Genomic DNA, 21,361 nt, shown 5'->3' on the forward strand with positions numbered 1-21,361 from the left:
CTGGGTTTGGCATTTGTTTCTGTTACACAATGTTCCAGTACTGACGCTGACAATAAGGGCAATCACCAAAAATAATCAATTATTTATTTTGTAACGTGTAACATCATAGAAACAAGCAACACTAAAGATCTGGCAGCATTAAATTATCACTATTAGCTTTAAATATTTGCTTGTATTCATTTCCAAGTAGTACATTTATCAGTTATTCCAAATTTAAAATATACTAAAAGTTTACATAATTCCTTAACTTTAGATATTAAAGTTTATGGTCTTTTCAGTCCATTTTATATAGTCAGAAAATATTTTACGTGGTAAAAAAAAACAAAAATATGTACAAACAGAGGTTGGACAGCACTGTATGTCTCAAAGTTGCCCAAAATTTCAAACTTCAATGGGCGTTCATGTTGTACTTTGGACTGGGAACTAGGAAAACTGGGCTTTTAATTGGAGCATATGAATCGGATATAATATTTAACACCCAAAATTGATTTGGGGGCTACAAAGAGTGGCCTAAAAAATAAAGGGAAGCTTTTTAATTTTTTTTCACTATTTCTCAGTTATTAAACTTAACACAAGGGAATGTTTTTAAGTTTTCATCAGCTCATTTTTCTTTTTCATTTCTTTGCAAGGAGACATGGTAAAGGTCAGCATAACTGGCTGTCTGTTTATTCCCTTCTCATCTGACACCTCTCTCTAGTGGTGACTGGGGGAGTTTTTTTTGTTGTTTTTTTTTTTCTTTTTAACAGAAAACCCATCTGTGTTCTGTCCAGACATACTTCAACGATAACATCCTCACACTAATCCGGACACTAGTCACGGGAGGAGCCACGCCAGAGCTGGAGGGCCTGCTGGCTGAGGAGAACGCTCTCAGAGGAGGCTACAGCACGCCACAGACGCTGGCCAACAGAGACAGGTGTCGCGTCGCCCAGCTGGCCCTGTATGATGGCCCGTTTGCTGACTTAGGGGTAAGCAAATGCTTTGAGTGGAAATGACAACGTTTTGGCATTACCCAACAGCACGCATCTGGTCGCCTCTGCTTGTCGCAGTCCTTAATCCTATGCGAGCAACAGTAATCACGAAAAGCAGGCCTCGGTGGGCAGAGAACACTTTGATAGAGGACAAAGAGTGCTGCAAAGGAAACACCAAGTTGAATTGGTTCCAACCTGCTTTTACAAGGTTTTATTGTTATTCAGAGCTTCTAGTTCTGCAGATATATAAATATATATATATTTTTTCTCTAGAATAAATTATGGTTTGGTGCACAAACATTGTTGATTGCTGCAGTCTCTAGTGCTAAAAGTTGGCATTCACTTGGAATTAAAAACCAAGTAAAGAGCTGATTAATATTACTGACAATGAAGGAGTTCATTAGCTGACATACTTTTCTTTTGTTGTTCACCAACAGGACGGTGGCTGCTACGGCGACTTGTTCTGTAAAGCCCTGAAAACGTACAACATGCTGTGTTTTGGGATCTACAGATTAAGAGATGCTCATCTCGGCACACCAAGCCAGTGCACAAAACGGTACCGTGCCAGAGCTTTCTCTTCACCAGAGTCCATCGTCACTGGGAATAAAATGAGTCGCGCATCAACCTTTCCGATGTTTCTTGTTTTGGCCAGATATGTGATCACAAACCCACCGTACGAGTTTGAGCTGGTGCCCACCGACCTGATCTTCTGCCTCATGCAGTTTGACCACAACGCTGGCCAGTCGCGGACAAGCTTATCCCACTCTTCCCACTCCTCCCATTCCTCCAGCAAAAAGAGTTCCTCTGTGCACTCGGTGCCTCCCTCCAACCGGCAGAACCGCAGCAGTAAGAGCAGAGAGGCGAGGGAAAAACAGAAGTAGGTGCCACTTGTGTGTGCCGTGTGCTGTTGATCTGCATGTTAAGTGTTTTACACGTGACCTGTGTGTTTTAGCCGTGTGTATTTGTGTGCAGGCTGTGATGACAGATGCAGTGTAATGTGTGGTTTGTGCTGTTTTTATTTTTCTTCACAATCATCTGCATGCAGTTTTCACTCTCGCATCACAGCGATCATAACAGGACAAAAAAAAAGAAAAAAAAACATAAAATCAATAAAACTGCTAGAAAAACGGTTCACACTTGTTTCTTATTGATTCTTGGCATAGCATATAATTTAACTTCTTGCTTGGATGACACTGATTGTTGTTGGAAACAAGCTTATAGTAAAAATGTCATCATAACAAACATTTAGTATGTTGTTGGGTCTACCTGTTCTGTGTAGCTGTTTCATGTCTAACTTGGTGTATTTGTGCTGTTTGTAGTTGTTGTTTAGTGGTTATTTGTTCACATGATCAGTGCCTAGATCATGGTTGTAGTGTTTCGTGATGTGTAGTGGAATATACTGAGAATAAAGGAAATCTGCCTTTTAGATATACTACTATTCATAAGATCATTCACCATTAGCAGTGTTGATATTTTCCCAATCATGGTGCATCTGTTGTGCTTTTTTGCATGTCCGTGTTTAACAAGGTTTTTATTTCCTATTCTTTTTATAAGTCGGTTCTAAAATTATTTCAAGTTTAGTATAGGATTCTTACTTCTGTTGCAGCACCCTCCACATTTATTAGTATCCCTGGCAAAACAAAGTGTAATAACTCTTTAACAATATATGTATATATTTCATTGAAGTAGGATAATCTTACACTAAAAAAAAAGTTTGGCTAAGTTTTCATATCTGGAAAACAAGAGATACTTGTTTTCAGTACTTTTCCAAAATTATCTGGACCTAACCAGTTAGGTCCAGATGTAAATTGCAAATTAATCAGATTATACATTTGCTTAAAGCATCAAGATTATTTATTAGTAGTGCTTTACTTCCTTAGTTTCCCTGGAGCATAAACACAAAGTGACCCAAAAACATGCGTCTCAAAAATGGAAAGACTAGAAAACACCTGATTCAAGTAAAGCACAGGTGTGTTGATCTTATAAAATGGTGAGTATCGAAACCTTCCCTTATCTGTAGCTGCTTTTTTAAAATTTAAACTAGATGTTTACATACACTGCATTAAATCACACATAACCATGTTTTAAACAAAGCACTAATTTTGAATGAAATGTTTATATATTTGGTCAGTTGGTATAACTAGAATTATTTTAATTTGCTAAATTCTGAAAAAAATTTAAGAACATTTTCTCAGATTTCTTTTTCACTTCACATTTAGAAGTTTACATTCATTTTGTGCAGTTATCTTTTAGACTGTATGGTTTGTGTTAAATAGTTTTTTGAACGTTTGTAGGATGTCTTGCTCGCATATGTCTTTCCAGCTGTGACTGCAAAAAATTCGTCATGGGACTCAACTAAAGGCTGCTCAACAGCATTGCCGAGTGCTCCCACATTGTTCAGTCTGGACTGCTGAACTTTGGCATCAGTGCATAAGGCCACTGAGTAGCAACAGAAAAGTCCACAGCTCCAATTTGAGTTAATACAGTAGTAATGTGTGGATAAGATTTATCCAGTGGAGAGGACAAAGTCAAGAAAAATTATCTGAGGACAGAAACTTGGAGATTCAACAAACTGGCAACGTCTGGAAACATTTAAAAGTATTTCATCTTGAGCCTAATGTGCCATGTAATCTACCTCAGTGGGGAGCAGCAGCTCAAAAACCTAAATTTAAAACATAAAATATCTGACAACACTGAAATTAGACATGGCAACTTCTGATCCGAGTTGCAGTGTCTTGGATCAGACAGAATCTCACGCAGATTGAGATTCTGTCCCCTCACTGAATAAAATGTTCAGTGTTAAATGTTGGATTCTTCTAAAAAAAATGTTGTGAGTCTATTCTACTGGGAGAAATTATGAATTTATTAAAAGCCATAAGTCAGGTGGTGCAGATAACTGTGAAGGGTGCTGTATTCATTTTCCGCTCTTTCTCCCCTAAAGTATTATGATTGAGATATGAAATTGAACTTTTAAACCTTGACACAAGATACTAAAAGCATGCAGATTTGTTTTGGTTAAACTCAGAATTTACCAAAGTGAAGACAAGATGCTCTCAATACATCTTGAAATTAAGATGTATTAAACCGCCCAAATGCAGAAGTAACAACATGCAAGCTTTAAATAGAGTGGTTAGTCATTTTGTCCGTTGTGTATTGACTGTAAATATTACCTACTTACAGTAGATTACTTACCTCTTTTTCTGAAGTGCAACAAGGATGAATAGAATGGGCCAAGGTATGCAAGTTAACGATTCTGCATGACTTAGCAACTTTTACCTGGGGTTCTGCTTCATAACTATGTCCCCTGCGGATATTGTTATGACGAGGGGAGTTTGTTTTCTTCATTTTTCTTCTCCAGATGTTGAGCAAACCATGCCTCAGTTTAAGCTTTGCTTTCATGTAGAAAGCAAAATGTCTGCTGCTGCTCCTGCCTCCTACCTGCCATGATCAGGCCCATCTCCACATTGCATGAGGCTGAGACGATACCCTCCCCACTTTTTTGTGCATTTTCCTTAGTTGATGATCTAAGTATTCTTTTTCTCTGAAATGCATTCTTTTTAACATTATTTTTCATGCCCCCTTTTATGATTTGTTTGAACTTGGGATGATTTGCATTGTGTGAGAGGTCTGTGTGTCTGTGCATCTTCCCTCTTGTTTGAATGCTGTCAGACGACTCGTAGCAGGCTTTAAGATGTCACACATATGTTCCCATGCAGTGTTGTAAGATACTGTTTTTTATTTCTTTTTCTAGCAACTGTTTAATTAAAGCACAGAGTGGCAACAAGTTTTTCAGCTGCGCAAACTTGCATGTTAACTCACATGTAGGTCAGAGTCATTTATATCTCCCCCTCCCCGATGTAGTGGATTTACTTACCGTTTCACAGAATTTAAAAGAAAGTGTGTCCAGCCCTGTGCCATCGGTCACACTGAGAAAGTGGGAGGTGTGACCAATTTAAAGTTTATATTAAAGAGGGGGATATGAGTCTGTAACTTCCCTCCTTGTAACCCTGTTCACCTGATATGCTGGTTAGAGGCGACATCACTAAGTTACCGTGTCAACAGGGGACCGCGGAGAGAGATGGCAGACATCTTGCTTCACCTCGGGCACAATTCTGCACATCAAATGTCTGTGCTCTAACACACAGCCCTGCAGCCTTAAACTTGCTGATGCACACGCAGACACACACAACCTCACAAATGAATCTTCACACATGCAAGCCAACACACACACAGACACACATTTCCCCACCCAGCAAAGTTAAAAATTTGTTGTTGCAACTTAAACCTGAAAAGGATATGTGAGGAGTGGAAAGGGGTTTACGAACTTCTGACAACTGGAAATACACTCCTCACTCATCTCAGAAATGTACTTATGTTCTTCTAAACATGGAAAATGTGTTTCTAAAACAATACATATTTTTGTTAAATCTGTGAACTCCAAATTAGTTTTAGATTAAAGAGTTGCGATTATGATAAGCTTAAGTTGGTCAGTGTTTCTGGGAATAGTGTTGCTTCCCTGAGAAGCAACACTATTCCAAACTATATTTTGCTTCAACAGTTTCCCTTCCTACTAGCTTTTCTCAATTGAATTCTTTTGTATTAACTAACCACAGTGTCGGTATAATATTACTTTTTGCTTCCAGCTAGTTATATGCAAAAAATCCACACAAAAGACAATACAAGGTAAAATTCTTCCTGACCATGCCCAATTTGTAAACAGCATGAAATGGAGATCTCTCTAATGACTTTAAGTCTCTCTGCTTAGTGGCAAACACTTTTAGTATATTCTAATGGCATGGTCAGCATTAAAACTTTTGCATCCAGTTGTCTGACTAATATCAAACAATTTTTACAATCACAGTCCTCATGATATTATTAATGTGTGCATTATCTTCATTCTTGGGTGTAATATTTTGTAGGCTTTGATATTCAGTTGATAATAGTTGGATGGACTTTTATTGCTGCTTACGATATCTTAAGTCGATCTTGGTGACCAATATGTTAAAGCTCACAGACATGCCAGGACTATGTGACAAACATTAACAACTGAGGAAAATCTGCAACAACTATATTTACCACAATATTCTACAACAATACATACATTTCTGCAATGGTACAACCTGAACTTCTTGAAGCAAGAGGTTTGCTACATCAATTAAAAAACATTATTCTTAGTTCTATATTTTGGTGGAAACCAAAATCTCTTAAATATAGATGTCTTAAAGCCTGTACACATAACCAAATGTTTCACTCTGTAGCACTGAAGCAACTATCACTGCCTTTTATCCAACTGAAATGGATATTTCCACATGTGCTTTCAAAGATGTATTGAAAATGTATGCCACTGTGTGAACTTCAAATTGGCTTCCAATTGTTTTATATACCTTACACTTTGAGATTAACCGCAAAACAGTGCCATGCCAATACTGATCTCACTTAAACTGAGGCATTTTGGTTGTAAGTAACCTGACGTTGCAAACATTTCCAAGCTAACTCGACGTTTTCTTCCTCTTCTGCCTTGTTCCCTTTAGAAAAGAAATGGTTTACAGATGAACCGGAAAATGCCTACCCAAGGAACATTCAGATCAAGCCCATGAGCACTCACATGGCCAACCAAGTCAACCAATACAAATCCACCAGTAGCCTGATTCCACCAATCAGAGAAGTTGAAGATGAATGCTGAACAGGGCCATGAGTGTTTCTTTGCTTACTCGCCAGACATCTGTGCGCTCTGTCTGAAGAGACGAACCGAGATCACCAGAGGAGATGTGACGATAATACCGACGGGGGTATTGAAGACTGACAACACATTTTTCTTCACTCTTTCTTCAAGTCAAGGGTTGGACAGAAACACGGACAAGAGGGGACCTCCCGTGTGTGTATACCCTAAATGTTAATTCCATACTTTGGACTCCGTTTAATTTACAAATGTATCCATAAAGATGTACATAATGACAATCAAATAAGGACTGTACAGTCCCTTCCCTCTAGCACTTTTTTTGAAATTATTTTAAGAATTGACAAGAGAAAACAAAAAAGTACTTCCTGTTATTCTTTGCAATAGTTCACTTCTTCACAAGACCATGGATTAAGGCGGTGGTGAGTTATTGGAGAATGAGGATTTCAAGCGATAAACTGACAATATCATCTCCCAAAGATCCAACCCAGATGCGTCGCGTAAAAAAACAGCTGGGTTCATCGTCATCATATCTTCTGTCTGCTTCTGTTTTCTATTTGCACTAAAACTAGAAAAAAAGGCTTCTTTTGACAGAACAACTGGAAGCATCACTCCCCCCACCGCCCCCCAGCAGTAAATTGTCTCGGAGGAGATTTGCATATGGATGGAATGAAGGAGGAGGAAAAGAAAGGGAAGGGGTGCTGGGCTTTGGATGCATACTAATCTTGTTCTTTGGTTGTTATCCATCATGTTGTTACTTATGGTTTGCAGATTTATCTTGAATCATCACTTTGAGCAAGAGCATTCCAGCCCTGCAGAACATAATCACCTTGCAAAGCAGAAATCTATTAACTCGGAGAATGGTGCAATGAAGGTTCATGCTTCCTTGAAAGACAACTCTGCACCCATGTGTTTTCTGCAGATATGTCAAATACCGAGGCTGAGATTCACATTCAACCTCACATGTGTGCCTAATCCCAGTTTATAGCACACAGTGGCGGTCCCTATACAAATGGTACCCTAGGCAAGCCCCTTCGTCTGGATCCTCGGAGGAACAGAAGGAAAATGGAACAGAATATTTCAGCAGTATTCAGTGAATTTCTGTCCAGTGTAGACATTTACTGTTCAGCAAATTCAGCCTAGGAATTTTGGATTTTCAACAAATCCAGTCGAGATCAAACAAAAATGTTTAATTTAACATAATCAGACATTTATAAAGTGTGTTTTAACTCTGTTTACGCTGCGGAAAAAAACTTGGTGGCATTCTCCTGCCCTGCGCAGTGGGCCGTGGTCCACTTCAAAAACCGCCACCGATAACACAAACACTATAGTGTTTGCACTATCCATCATCCATTAAGTTTAGTGTGTAAAAGTGTGCATCTCAGCCACTTGTTTCTCCTGTGTCAATGTAAAGCATCCGCCCTCACTGGATTGTATGCATTGGTGCAGCCTGGAGGGAACTGCATGTATGATCTTAGTACTAAAGTAAAGCTACTAACAATGATAAAAACTAGAGGATTTGGATCTACAACTAGTCAAGTTGCATTAAAGTTAAAATGAAAGATCCCCAACTATGGTTGGTCTAGCAATGAACGGCAGCTGATTGGCGTTCCTAAACATATCGCCGTAGCATCTGCGGCAGACAAGGGATCAAAAAGAACAGTGCTGCATTTTTCTGAATGTTTTTTTTTCCTTGTTTCACCCTAAAGTTGGTCTGTGTAGCAGGAAATGCCACATAGCGCATAATAGTGGGCATCAATAGGCCCTTCTTTGATCTGAGCCACTGCCTGGCACAGGGTTGGCGCAGAGGCAGTTGAGAGCTTGGATGTTCTCTGCAGCCAATCCAGATGTCACATCCCTCAAAAGTTTCAGGAGTAGACCAGTTGCGCTCTGTCCTGTAAGACTCGACCATAGTTGGCGGAAATGCAACAAGTCCACAGACAGCAGTGAAGGACGCCGAAGACGTGCTTGTGTCCTTAATGCCGGCCTGCTTACGCCTGTAGATCCAAATCCAGCTGTTATGGACCTTCTAGAAATGTGGTGGTGGATTTCTATATTTAAACTTTATTTTATACCATAAACATAACTGATTTCTATTTATTTTTCTAACAAATAATCTAGAAGGGATTGCTTTGGAAGATGAATATTCAAAATCTTTAACATATCAATTGAGTTTAAAAAAAAATAAAAAGCGCTATTTATTTTCACAGTCTATTTAATTCTGTCGCCCGCTGCACTCTCTAACTAACAGACTGCATCGCTCCGGAGCAGACAAAACTCACAGCTCGGCTCCACTGAGTGCATGCAAAAATGAACTTGAGCTCACCTTACGCATAGCTCAGGTGCTTTGTGTCTATGAAATCATGTGTAAGGGTAGGTGGAGGTGAACTATGTTTTGGAGGGGAAGGAAATTCAGCAACTGGAGTGAAGAGTCAAAGAAGATGAAGTTGCTCCCACTGTGTCCAGGCCAGAACTAACTGACCTTCAAGAGACATGTTTGACCTAAATTAGGTCTCTAGTGTGGGGAAAGAAGATGCGGAAATTACAGCACAGTGTGCTAGTGTTTTCATGAGAAAATAATTTAATAAAATAAATAAATATGATTGGGAGATGCTGTTTGTTTACTGCAGTGATTCTCTTCCCTATAGACTGTAAAGGAAAAGTAACTCCAAACATAGGAGACCCTTTTGGAATATGGAAAAAAATAATAAATATATATATATTGTGCTAAATATGTTTGTGTAAACTCAACCCATGATATAGAGCACACGTCTTTCTCAAACAAAATGATCCGAGCTTAAGTGTTTGTCTATTGGGTGTAACTATAATGGCGCTTCATACACATTGTCCTAAAGTGAACTTTTGGAACTGTGATTACATCATTGTCACACATTGTAGCAAATAGATTTATTTAAAAAAAAAAAAAAAATGCGAGTAAAATATTTGTAGAATTGGGATGTTTATAGCAGATTTGCTAGCCTGATCGCTAAGAAATTATTAATGTGACAATGACTCAAACTGAATTGACAAATTTAAGAATTAAAAGAATAAAATAAAATCTTGGGTTTTATTTAAGAATGCAGAGACTATTTAAGGAAAAGTAAGATGTGGTTAAACATCCGAGATAGAAGGTAGCACCAATTCAGCAAAGGTTATCAAACGAGAGAACATTGTTAGCTGTCCTGGGTTTTACTTTGTTATAATCCGAGATTTACATTCCATTTTGTCAGCTTGTCATTATCTGTCACAAACTGTCACAACTGCTTCTGATTTGTTTACACGGTACCTTTAAGGCATTTAATGCTTCAAACTGACAACACATGAATTTATTTTCCATATACTTAATGACTGTGCTTTTTTCTACCTGAGCCCCCATCATGCAACTCATTCAAACCAGCGTTATGAACAACACTGGATTAAGATGTGTCTTCTTCCTACACTGTTAGCAATGTATTTGTATCGTATACCTCTAAACCTTTTTTTTTTTTTTTTTTTTTTAAGTGCCATGAATCTTTTGTTTGAGCGAGCATCCTTCAGTCATCCAGTCAAGTCCAAGTGCTGTGAGAAACAGTCTTGTACTGACATGGAGAACATCCAAGCCACTAATGCCTCCATGCCAGTACAGTGCCAGGCAGTGCAGTAGGTCAGAAGAAGGGCCTAAGAATTAAGTCCCACTAAAGCGAAAAGTGGCATTCAGGAGGTTGGAGCAGAGAGTAGAAGGAGTCAGGACCCCCAGAGGTCAAATCATGCATATCGTCTCTGCTGCAGGTCTCGTCACAGTGTGCAGTGAGATGTGGATGACTGAAGGATTTGCACACAAGTCCGTAGATGTTACTTCACACATGGTTTTCAACTTCTTCAGACTGAGATTAAAGAATATGTTAATGTGGCAGTATGTTGCATTAGTTTTATTTTCAGTATTATTGTTTTGATTTTTTTTTTTAGCCGTAAAAGATGGGTATAATTTATTTGCAGGAGATTGTACTAGATATGATATATAAGATGGGGAACGGAGGTAGGTCTCAAGTCTTAATAACACATTAAAGTTGCGTTCAGCACTTTTGTCCAAATAAATGTTGCTTTTTATCATTTCAGGAAGATTTCAGAATATTACTGTTGATTATCCCAGGTAGGAGTTGTTGACATATTGTCATTGCAGCATACAGGAGTCTGACATAGCATTCTAATTAGTTTGGATATGTTTTAGATATGAAGGATAAACAGATTATTTGATGGTGCTGAGTTGATCTACCTGACTCTGTCAAATATAATCTGCTGATAAATATTCTGTCTTGTACAAAAAGTTTGTACATAGATTGTACATGGTTTCTTTTTGTATTTTCTCAAATTAAAATGGATGTATTTGTGTTCTAAGGTTTGGATTTCTGTCTTTTATTCTTACCATGTATTTCAGTTTTTCTTACCATTTTATGCTACACAGAAGGGACCATAGTATAGTAATTTACTAACATTTGCAAATGAATAGAGGTATATTTGGTGCACAGAATACATATATTTTTATGGAAAAAGGGGTATGAATTCTTTTATTCAGTGTACGTAAACATCTTGTTCCAAACGCAAAATGAGACTGCTTTTTGCTGGCACCAGATTGAATTAGTTATTAAAAGGGGCCTCCCCCTCCAGGGAACAGTTTAAAAATTGGTAGCTTGTTTTTATGTGCAGGACTTGCAAAAAAGTTCTATAGTTTTCGTGAACCTTTACATTAAGGTTCTTAGTAAAACAGATTCAGTCATCTGCTTGTCTCAAGTGTTGTGCTCTGCCGTGCAGTGCCCATCTGACTGAGACACTTAATACATTTTACATCTTTCAAAGCACAGTGGTCAGGAGAACAACCTTTTACATAAATTGTGTTCACTAAGGATTAACCGGAACCTTCACTGAAATATTTTGCAAACCAAGTTATCTATGCGTCACACACATTGCTTCACATCAAACAAGGTCAAAGCAGAACTTGAGTTTTTTTTTCAATAATACAGCTGTATGTGTATGTAATATTAATAAAATGTAATGTGTGTTTTAACTGGACTCTAAAGCTACCAAGATTTCACATAAGTACTTATTGTCAGAGTCTTTAATCCATACGGCAGATGATGACATACGCACCAATTCAGGGTTCCTACACAGTCTGGGGGAATAAATATATAGAAAATGTTAAAACGTTTGTATTTCTAGACTCCCTTTAATTTCCCACTATCCCCATTGATCCAACAGTAGACTGGAATTAAAACTATAGAGACAAGAGTCTGGAAAAGTGTAATGTTTTTACATGAACATTAATTCAGAGCCCTGTCAGTTGTACACAGTTCACAAAGCTATTGAAAGTATTGGTGTTGTTTGTGGCCCGCATTACCTTTTTGCAAAAAGAAAAACATTTGCAAGAAGTGTGCCCCAAATAAAAAAATCTTCTTAGAGCCTAGTGCAACCTTGGACTGGCTCTGCATGACATTGACATTACTGAAGTATTACACTAAGACTTGGTATTGGTACTATGCCTGTTTTTAAGTGGCTTGAATCAGAATTTCGGTAATAAGAGAAATAGTTCTTTCTACCTGTGTGTGTTTGCATGTCATATCAGGACATAGTGTGCTGCACAAACAGCGCAAGAAGACATTTGGAGAAGGAGACCCTGACCTTGAGTATCAGATTCAGATTAATGCTCACTGTAGTTTATCAATCCTCCTCCTCCTCCCCCTGCCAAAAGTTGCTGACCCCACCATTCAGGTTGCACCACCAATCCGCTTTCTCATTGGCTCTGGCGTTATTCTTGATTTATATTTGCTGACATGCCATTAGCTGCTCCATCACGTTCACCTGTCAGGCTGTCAATCAGGTGGGCATGCACGGTGATGGGTGGGAGTAGTATTCTGTCTGCGCTGGCTCATACATCTGCACGGAGACAACAACCACAGATGAGCAAAGGACATTACCGGAGGTATCTCACCATCAGTTCTGTGAATGTGCATTACATCAGGATGCTTAGCTTCTTAATGTTGATTCTGCCTGCAGATACACTTATTCCAGAAGCAAATGATTCATTGAGGAAATAATCCTCTTTTCGCCACGCAAGAGCAATAACATGTCAAAGCAAAGCCTGCAGAGATGAGAGTATCATTAGATGGCGCTAAAATTAAAGGACATTTAACAGTGGTAAGAGCAGATTTGCACCTCAACTGATCCGATTGTACTTTCAGTAACTCCCAGAAGTAAGTAAGTAAGTAAGTAGCCGTTACTTATTTCTGTTAAAAATGTAATTTATTGTGATGTAAAGAACTGAGACTGTGATCATTTCTTCATTTCAAAAGGTTTCACATATTTAAAGCATTCATAATATGAAAACATGTGATATATCATTAAGATAAAAAAAATGCTAAAAAATCCACTGCCCTGCATTAAACTAAGTCTTTGTTTAAGCACTTTGTTTCAGTTCACTGCATTCATTTTTCTTAGGTAGGAGTTTGTCAGCCATATTTTGACTTGGTGCCATTTAACATTTTTTGGCTACTCTACCCACATCTGGGAAAAAGAAACATCTTGCCATGCCCCAAAAGTTTTAGTAGAAATTTCTGCAGCATTTTAAGTGTTATTATCCTTCTGTCCTGTTTTCTTAACTCATCAATGACTGACTTCAGGGCTTTGCATATGAAATAGTGCAGTTCACCTGACTGATGCATTTAAGATCATTTCTATTCTTTAACCCTAACCCTATGGGATACAAATGAGGAAAATTCTACTATGACAGGTGAACTTTACTTCTGGATAATCAAATTCACTATAATTGAAGGTATAATTGCGTCCAACAATTATACCTTGTTTTAGCTCAATTTTCTTGAGCTGAAATTGGCTCAAAAAGTTTTGCAACAAAGTGATACCTTTAGCGTGTTGCATTTAATCATCCAGGTTATTCTCAAACCTGATTTGTTTTGCAGTTTGAACACATGCTACATTGCAGGTAAAGTTTTGACATGGTTGATCATGGTTTCCTTTCTTTACACCATATAAACAGAGGTGTGCACACTTTTGAAAAGCTAGTCTACAATGTCCAAACCTGCCATATCTCATTAGGAATCCTTTAAACATGCTGAAATGACCTGGCTGCTAGAAAAATAATAAAATGAAAAAAAAAAAAGAAAAAAAAATCAGAGGACATCTCTTACGTCTCTGAACCCTGGTCTCCTCCTCCTCCTTTATACTCCTGAGCTGAAGTGTGCGATTTCACACTCCAACGTCAAACAGCTGCTCAAGAGGAGAACGTATGACCCACCCTGGCATTTGTCCTCATTTCTCTCTCAAATGTGCAAACACTATTACCCTTGGGTTATCTTAAGTGGTGTGGTGAAGATTTTCAGCCTCTTCTGTCCGCTTCTTGCCAGACAACACCATCAAAATCCGGCAAGCGGAGAGGACAGAACAAGTCTGAAAGACAGAGTGAGGTGGGGTGAGCGTGCGATGAAAATGGAGCAGATGTTAGTGTGGCGGTTGATTTGTGGGCCTGATAAGGGGGTGCTACACGAGGCAGCTGGAATTGATGGCTTGTTAGTGAGGACAGGCCCCCTCTGTGAGATGTTTTCAAAATGATTGATTTACAATAAAGTGGCTCCGAGTGTGCGCGTGCAAGCAGAACTGATGCAGATCGATCCCGCTGAAATTGATTGATCAGCCATTTAGCTTGGCAGTGTGTTTACCGAACGAGGCCGAGCAGGACCCTCCTCGAGGCATCCTCCCTCGCCATAAAGCAGAGGAGAAATGCCGCGTCGAGGGGCCCGGGTCTCATTTCTCTGCCGGTGGCAGGGAAAACAAGCCCTATCAGAGCACGGCCCATAAAAATGTAATCATACAGTGAAAAATACCAGCATAAACATTTACGATTATGTACTTTATTCTGCCATCAAAGCGTCCTGCTGCAACTTGGAGATAGTATGCCTTCAGAAATAATGACCAACCTGCTCTATGCAAAGAGCAGAGCAGCGGCTGCCTTATCACAGTGTCACATTGAGACTTTCAGAAGGAGGCATTGAAATAACTTCTCACAGCGGATTTCAGTAAACAAGCAACCGCCCTTAAAGCTGACACCTCCAACAACCTTTAGCCTTGCTTTTTTATTATCTTGGAGATTACTACTATGTGTAACGCTGAATAGCCCTCAAGCATTAAAGTACCTTGGTACTGTACATAAATTGTATCTTCGGTAATTTTAACAAACAGTGCCTAGAAGGATCTCTGTGTGTTTTACAAGAAGTTTTACAGATGAATAAAGCACAAGGACGGCATTTACCATGCGACCCCGCTGACCTTCCTTCACTTCCTTCCTGCCAAAACAAAGCTCTCCACCACTCAGCTGAGGATTTAAATCACCTGTGCTCACTCGCCTCATCCTGTTATTTAGATAATTGCCAACAAGAGTGAGCTTTTTCCATTCTCAGGACGGCACGCAGCGGGCCCATCATGTCCCTTATTAACAATTTTACACACTTCGCTGCGGCGAGAGGGTGTCAGGATGCCAATAATATTTACCGTCTGCTGCGGGGCCATTCAAGGGAGGCTGATAGTTGCTGATTGCCCTGACAGAAGCTGACAGCATTCGAAACCTGAGATCCCTACAAATCAGCTCGTCTTTTCTTCTTTAAGGAAAGGAACGAGAGTTTGTGGTTGTGAGCCATGTGGTGCGGCTAAACACGGAAAGGATTGTCTCTCTCTTCGCCTTCAACATTGGAGACTTAAACCAATCAGGGGTCACTCAATAAACTTATGGCTTAAAATATTTCTGCTTACAGTGCCTTACAAATGTAATTTTATAATGTTATTACATCAGTACCACAAGGTAGCAATTATAAAGTAGATGAAGAAAAGAGAATGTGGTTAACTTTTTTTTTTTTTTTTGCAAATAAATGCTATAAAGGGTTTTTACTTTGTTACCCCTAAACAAAATCTGCTATTCAAATGCCCCGAGACGTCAACTAAATGGTAATTTTACTATCTGCAAAGACTTGGCCATCATTTGCGTAACTCTGAGTGGGCTTCAGGGATCTGCAACTCAGATTAAAGAAACATGTTGTAGGTGAGCACTTCACAAAACACAAACATTTCAAAAGCCTTTATGGAGGAGTTGCAAGATTGTTAAAAGAAAGTAATAGAAAGCCTCTGTGCATTTTCACACAAAACACGTACGGGACACGGCATACATTTAGGAAAAAAAAAAATAATCTGGTCAGATGAGATCAAAAATAAACTGCTTGGAATGCCTCCGAACAATTTGACACATAATCCTGAACTCACTACTGATATTGTGATGCATGGTAGTGGAAGCATCAGGCTGTGGAGACATGGCACAATGGATGGATTTAAATACAGAGAATCCTGTGAGAAACAGACTTGTTGTAGTTGGTCTTTCAGCAGGAGAAAGACCATAAACATACAACCAGAGCAACAATGGAATGGTCTGGAATAAAGAATCTCCGTGTGTTAAAATTGACGCACGTGAATGCATTTGAAAAGGTGCAATAAAAGGTTTTCAGAAAAGCATCGGCTCAGAGAGGTGACCACAATGCATGCAGCAATTTTTTTTTTATTTTTTTTTTTAGATATTTAAATGTAAAACAGTTTTGAAAATGATTGATTACTTTCATTACCCTTCAAAAGTATGTTCTGCATATTTCGGTGTAACTTATTATCTTAGTAAAAGACATTTAAGTTTGCGGTTGCAATTCTAGCAAAATATGAAGATGTTTTAATGGCTTTGATTTCTTTCGCACAGGGCCATGTTTGTTTAAAAATTCAATTTTTGACTCATGCCGAAAGTTTCAGATGTACTCAAGGGTCATTTAGTAAATCAATGAGCTATGATGTTTAATAGCATTTGCCAAAAGAGCTCAGAGGCAAGTGAATGTAACGTCCGTCAAGGGAGTATTGAGCCTGCTCAGCCAATCCATTCAGTCTGTAATGATTTCCATAACATTGACATGAAAGATGTTGACACCAATTACACCATCTCCCTTTTGACCCCTGACAATTTGTGTCTCGAAGCGTTAAACATCTCAATCACGAACAAACACTCACGCAGGCCACCTTGAACTGTATCAACATCTGCAGCACAGTGTGAAAGTTACAATTTGTTTTCTTTATGTGACAGAGAAGTAGAGGGGAGAGATCTGAAGACGGAGCATCGTTCCGAATCCATGATAATAGTTTCCATGACAATGAGGCATGCTCCGTGCATCGGCTGCGGCCCAGATAAACAGTGATCCTTTACGAAAACAAGAAGGTCATTACAGCAGCTTGTCAAATCAATGCCCAGTGTGTCCAAGTTGATTAAGACATCTCTCCTCAGCTCTGACACACCGTCAATAGAACAGGCACACGTTGCGGGACAAAATGCTGGTGGGCTGGGGTGTCCGTGGCAGAAAATGTGCGTGTGTGTGTGTGTGTGTGTGTGTGTGTGCTGGAGGGGGAGGCCAGACACTCCCCTCTCTCTCCATCCACACACACCTACACAAACACACGCACAGTACTCAGATGATTGGAGTGAAATACCCATCAGTCAGGGAGCTGGGGTGGACTAATGATTCCCCGTGCTGCCTATTAGAACTACATGACAACTCAATCCTGCTCGCCAAGAAAGAGAAATGGGGGAGAGTGTTAGGTGGGGTGGAGGAAAGAGGGAGGAGGAAGGAAGGGGAAGAGCAAAAAGAAAGAAAAAGAGATGAAGAAAAGAAGTAGTGACCTTGTAGCAACATCATTTGAGGCTGAATTAAATTGGCAAGAGCAGCTAATCTTTACCTTGGGGCGATTAACAGAATTAAAGCAGAACAACAAAGGCACAAGGGTTGGCTTTTCCCTTTTTTCTGCCTGACGCTGCCATTTGTAATTTGAGTCGAATGTCTTCTTCTGGTGAAGTTCTTTGTGTCTAATCCTATCGCTGATGGGAGGATTTTTTATTTATTTATTTATTTTTTTATCCAAAAGACAGATATTAACACACTCAAAAACAGTGAGTGTGTTAATATCTGTGTACACAGCTTGAACTTTTTTTTTTTTTTCCACATTTGCCTCATTTGTCACATAGCAACCAGACACTTTGGTGTTGATCTCCAGAGGAGTTAGATTTGGGCTTTGATTAGATTAGTCTAATACACAAATAAGCTTTGATCTACACTACTCTATTGATGCTCTGGTTGTGATTACAGTTGTTCTCCTGCTGGAAGCTGAATCTTCACCTCAGTCTCGGGTTTTTACTGTCTCTTACAAAACAGAGCCTGGCAGACACGTAACTCGGCCTCCGACAGATTTTCTTTAGTTCTGTGGATTTTTCGCCACATATTGTGCTTTGCATTTAGGCCAAAAGGTTCAGTCTTGACCAGAAAGCCTCTTCCACATAATACATTATAGCTTGTGGTTGCAACACGGTAGAATGTGACAAAGGTCAAAGGTCGCTAGACTTGCATGTCTAGACTTACATGTGGCAGATCCTCATTTTAATAAAGCATACTAAGTTATTAAATAAGCTGACACAAACACGATAGTTATTTTTTAATTTTTTTATTACCCATCAGTAACTGTCAGTCATGAAGTAAAGATACAGTCTGAAACTTCTCCTATTTTGGAATATTTGCATATTATTAGAGCAAAGACAGTTAATTGTAGCTTATCTTTTGCACTTGGTCTCATAACCTGTCTCTTCTCACAAGCTGATCAATATGTTTAGAAAGACAGACAAGGTTAGGCCTCTCAGCCCGTCGAACAGAAAAAAGAACATAAATCATTTCAGAACTGTGAAGGTTAACAACTGAACTGTACGCATGCTTAGATGAGAAGCATAAAAACCAATAAAGCTTTAGCTCAGGGACGTTCCAACTAGCTCTTGTGAGGAGATCAATGTTCTCTGTTACTTCATTACATTTCCACAAGCATATTTGGAATGGTAAATGATTTGAAGTGTTTGTAGCATATACGATTTGACTGGAATTATCCTCAACTTCCTTTGGTTATTGCTCTTTGTCTGTCATAGTGACCTCACAGCTGAAACTTGTCCAAAACAACAGGACAATAAGCGCAACGTAAGCAGCTTGAATCGCCAGCTGAATCCACGATAAGGTTTTCTAATTCAGTACTAATTAATCTTTGAATCATCCAGTCTTTTTTTAAGTTAAGGTGCAGAGAAGTGTCTGATATGTGACGGAGAACTTTGCAAAACACACTTGGAAGATGCCTTAGGTTGGAGATGAAAGTGCTCAACAATCAAACTTTATATGTCCTCAGTAACCATTTATTGACAGACCTGCATTTAATGAAGCTCAATGAGAAACACAGGCAAATTCAAAAACATACAGTTGTTTCTCGAGTAACAGCAGTCCAGCATCACTTACAATCAGTTAGCATTTTTAATAGTAATTACGTCTACATGTGGGAAATACTTAAAAAAAAAAAAAGGCCCAACAATAATGGCAGGGATGATGTTGTATGTCTACAACTGAATCAATAATTGAAAGGGGTGTGTCCTACATAAAAGTAGTGTAGAGATGCTTATTCTGTCGAAAAAACAAACAAACAAAAAAATAATAATGTGGCTTAAATAATTAATGTTGTGCACATTGCTTATGATGCTTTGCTCTCTGGAAAACTGAGTAAAATTGTGCTGTCTGGTAACAGCACAGAAGAACAACAATTGGGAAAATATATACAATGAGTCAGAAATAGGCTGGTCCTATAAAATGATCTCAAATGTTCAAGAATGGAAACTAAACCAAGACAGACTGAATATACTGAAGCCTAAGCCTAAAATATACAGTGATTCACAGGAAAGCCTCATTTATCTTAGTTTTAAGTTTTTTAAGTAATTTGTTTTCAGTTATAAACTGAAAAAACAATATTTTATATCCCTAAATATTGCCCATCTCTCTCTTTCGAGTGTAGTTAAATTTTCTTCATGCATTGATTTACAATAGGATGCGAAATGTTCCCAATGTATAAAAACACTATTCTAAGAATTTGGAGCTCTGATCACTTTTTTTTAACCACTTGGTTTTCAACACATGACAATAGATGCCAAAAGTGAGCAGACCTTTAGTTTTGTCCATCCTAATTCGGAAACTCCACACAAAGTGAAATCTGCAATTGTTCGAAAGATTAAACTGCATATAAAGAAAACCTTCTTAAAACATGAGCCCCAAACCTCTGAATATTATCTCAAGAAAACCAAAGATTGGCAGCAGTATATACATTACTCCCTTTACCTCAAGAGCATTCATGATTCAAGGATTTCATTTGCTCTTAGCCATACCCCGGGGGAAGGCAGGCTGGATTTCCACATCTTAAGGCAGATCTCCCGCACCTTTTGCCCGCCATTACTCACAGCTGTTTGTCTAAACCTGACTTCCTCCATATGTCACCGTCATCTGCCGAGGCCAAGCTGGGCAGTTTTAGAAGGCTGCCCTCCAGAGGACCCCTAGGAGAGCGCCTCAGGTAATACCACAGCAAGAAAATCTCTTGCTGCAGGTCACACAACACTGAGGGTCCATGATTAGTTTCATAGGATGTTATATATATATATATATATATATATATATATATATATATATATATATACATATATAAGATAAGATGAGCTATTGATATCCCACATGCCACTGGCAGCATTTAGGTTAACATTAGCATTTTAGCTAATTTTAGCTCATACACTAATTTTAACATACTGAATGGACTAAGTCCATGTTACTCAGCATGCTTGTGACTCTCCACATGCTGTTGAGTACATTGTAGCTTACTTTAGCATTGATGCTAATTTTTAGCATGAAAACTCTGGCTTCAAATTGACAGGCACAATTTGGCAGGCCCTGTTTGAATTTCTTTAGAAATTTTCTAGTTTGACTCATTGGGTTTATAAAGTGAAACATGGAATGTTATTCTGGTTCATTTTGATGACTGTGGCTCAAAGTTAATGGAAACGAGATACTGGGTAAACGAGCTTTGGAGTTTTTATTACCTGTTACCCATAAACATTATATAAACTTGAAATAGATTCCTTGTACGTGGGGAGCCGTTAAGAGTTTCGCTTTTTGATTTGTTTAACTGAAATAAATTACTTTTGTTAGTTATTGTGAAGCTACATTGGTTTAGTAGTTGATGCAAAATACTTTTACTTCTTAATGAAATAAGGAGTCTTGCAAGATAATCATTGAGAGAAAAACTTATTATGTTACAGTTTGGTTTGTTTCCTCTGGATATTCTCGAAAAAGTGTCTCCATGCCAATATTTCCAAAATCTTCCCTTGAAATTTTTGTTTGTTCAAAATCAATCTGTGATGCATTGAATGAAGAGTAGCTGTAGGACCCAACATTCAAATACATATTTCAAATGCCCTCTGCCACATAACTGTATATTTTATGAATGTTTCCCTGCACAATGATTGTTAAAATAAACAAATGAAAATGTAAGCTGAAATATTTATCTTGCCATTTTCTACGTAAATCGGCTAAAAGGAGCATTGGAGGGAGGTAAAAATCAACAACTGATGTAACAAACAAGTGTATCACTTCAAAACAAACAGAAAACAAAAGCGTGTTTCATTACAATATTTAGAGCTGAAATTGACAATAATTAATATTCATGAGTCTGCAACTTTGCCGCCCCCCCAGGATGCTTAAATTAATTATGCTAACAGGGTCATTTAACTGCCTGATTCAAAGAAAGCAGCTCTCGTGCA

The 21,361-nt window shown here is 38.6% G+C and overlaps 1 protein-coding gene and 1 long non-coding RNA gene across 46 annotated transcripts in view; one reads left to right on the plus strand and one right to left on the minus strand.

Moving 5' to 3' along the window:
• Positions 1-9,702, plus strand: part of kcnma1a (potassium large conductance calcium-activated channel, subfamily M, alpha member 1a) — a 157,859-nt gene extending 148,157 nt beyond the window's left edge. For 34 of the 45 annotated variants that reach the window (XM_016667797.1, XM_016667801.1, XM_016667806.1 and 31 more), the window contains 5 exons: positions 771-965; positions 1,406-1,524; positions 1,621-1,845; positions 4,175-4,203; positions 6,500-9,702. In XM_016667797.1, coding sequence (XP_016523283.1) covers positions 771-965; positions 1,406-1,524; positions 1,621-1,845; positions 4,175-4,203; positions 6,500-6,651 — 720 coding nt within the window. In that variant the 3' untranslated portion in view covers positions 6,652-9,702. Of the gene's footprint in view, positions 1-770; positions 966-1,405; positions 1,525-1,620; positions 1,850-4,174; positions 4,204-6,499 lie in introns of those variants that run through there. The other 11 variants (XM_016667822.1, XM_016667866.1, XM_016667909.1 and 8 more) reach the window with 2 other exon arrangements.
• Positions 9,703-12,644: 2,942 nt separating this feature from the next.
• LOC107835541 (uncharacterized) lies at positions 12,645-14,072 on the minus strand. Its single transcript, XR_001661320.1, has 3 exons — positions 13,975-14,072; positions 13,821-13,899; positions 12,645-12,757 (listed from the first exon to the last, which is right to left on the minus strand). It is a non-coding gene; the product is annotated as an uncharacterized LOC107835541 (long non-coding RNA).
• Positions 14,073-21,361: the final 7,289 nt, after the last annotated feature.

Source organism: Poecilia formosa, unplaced genomic scaffold (genome assembly GCF_000485575.1).
Source record: "Poecilia formosa unplaced genomic scaffold, Poecilia_formosa-5.1.2 Scaffold12, whole genome shotgun sequence".
Classification (NCBI taxonomy): domain Eukaryota; kingdom Metazoa; phylum Chordata; class Actinopteri; order Cyprinodontiformes; family Poeciliidae; genus Poecilia; species Poecilia formosa.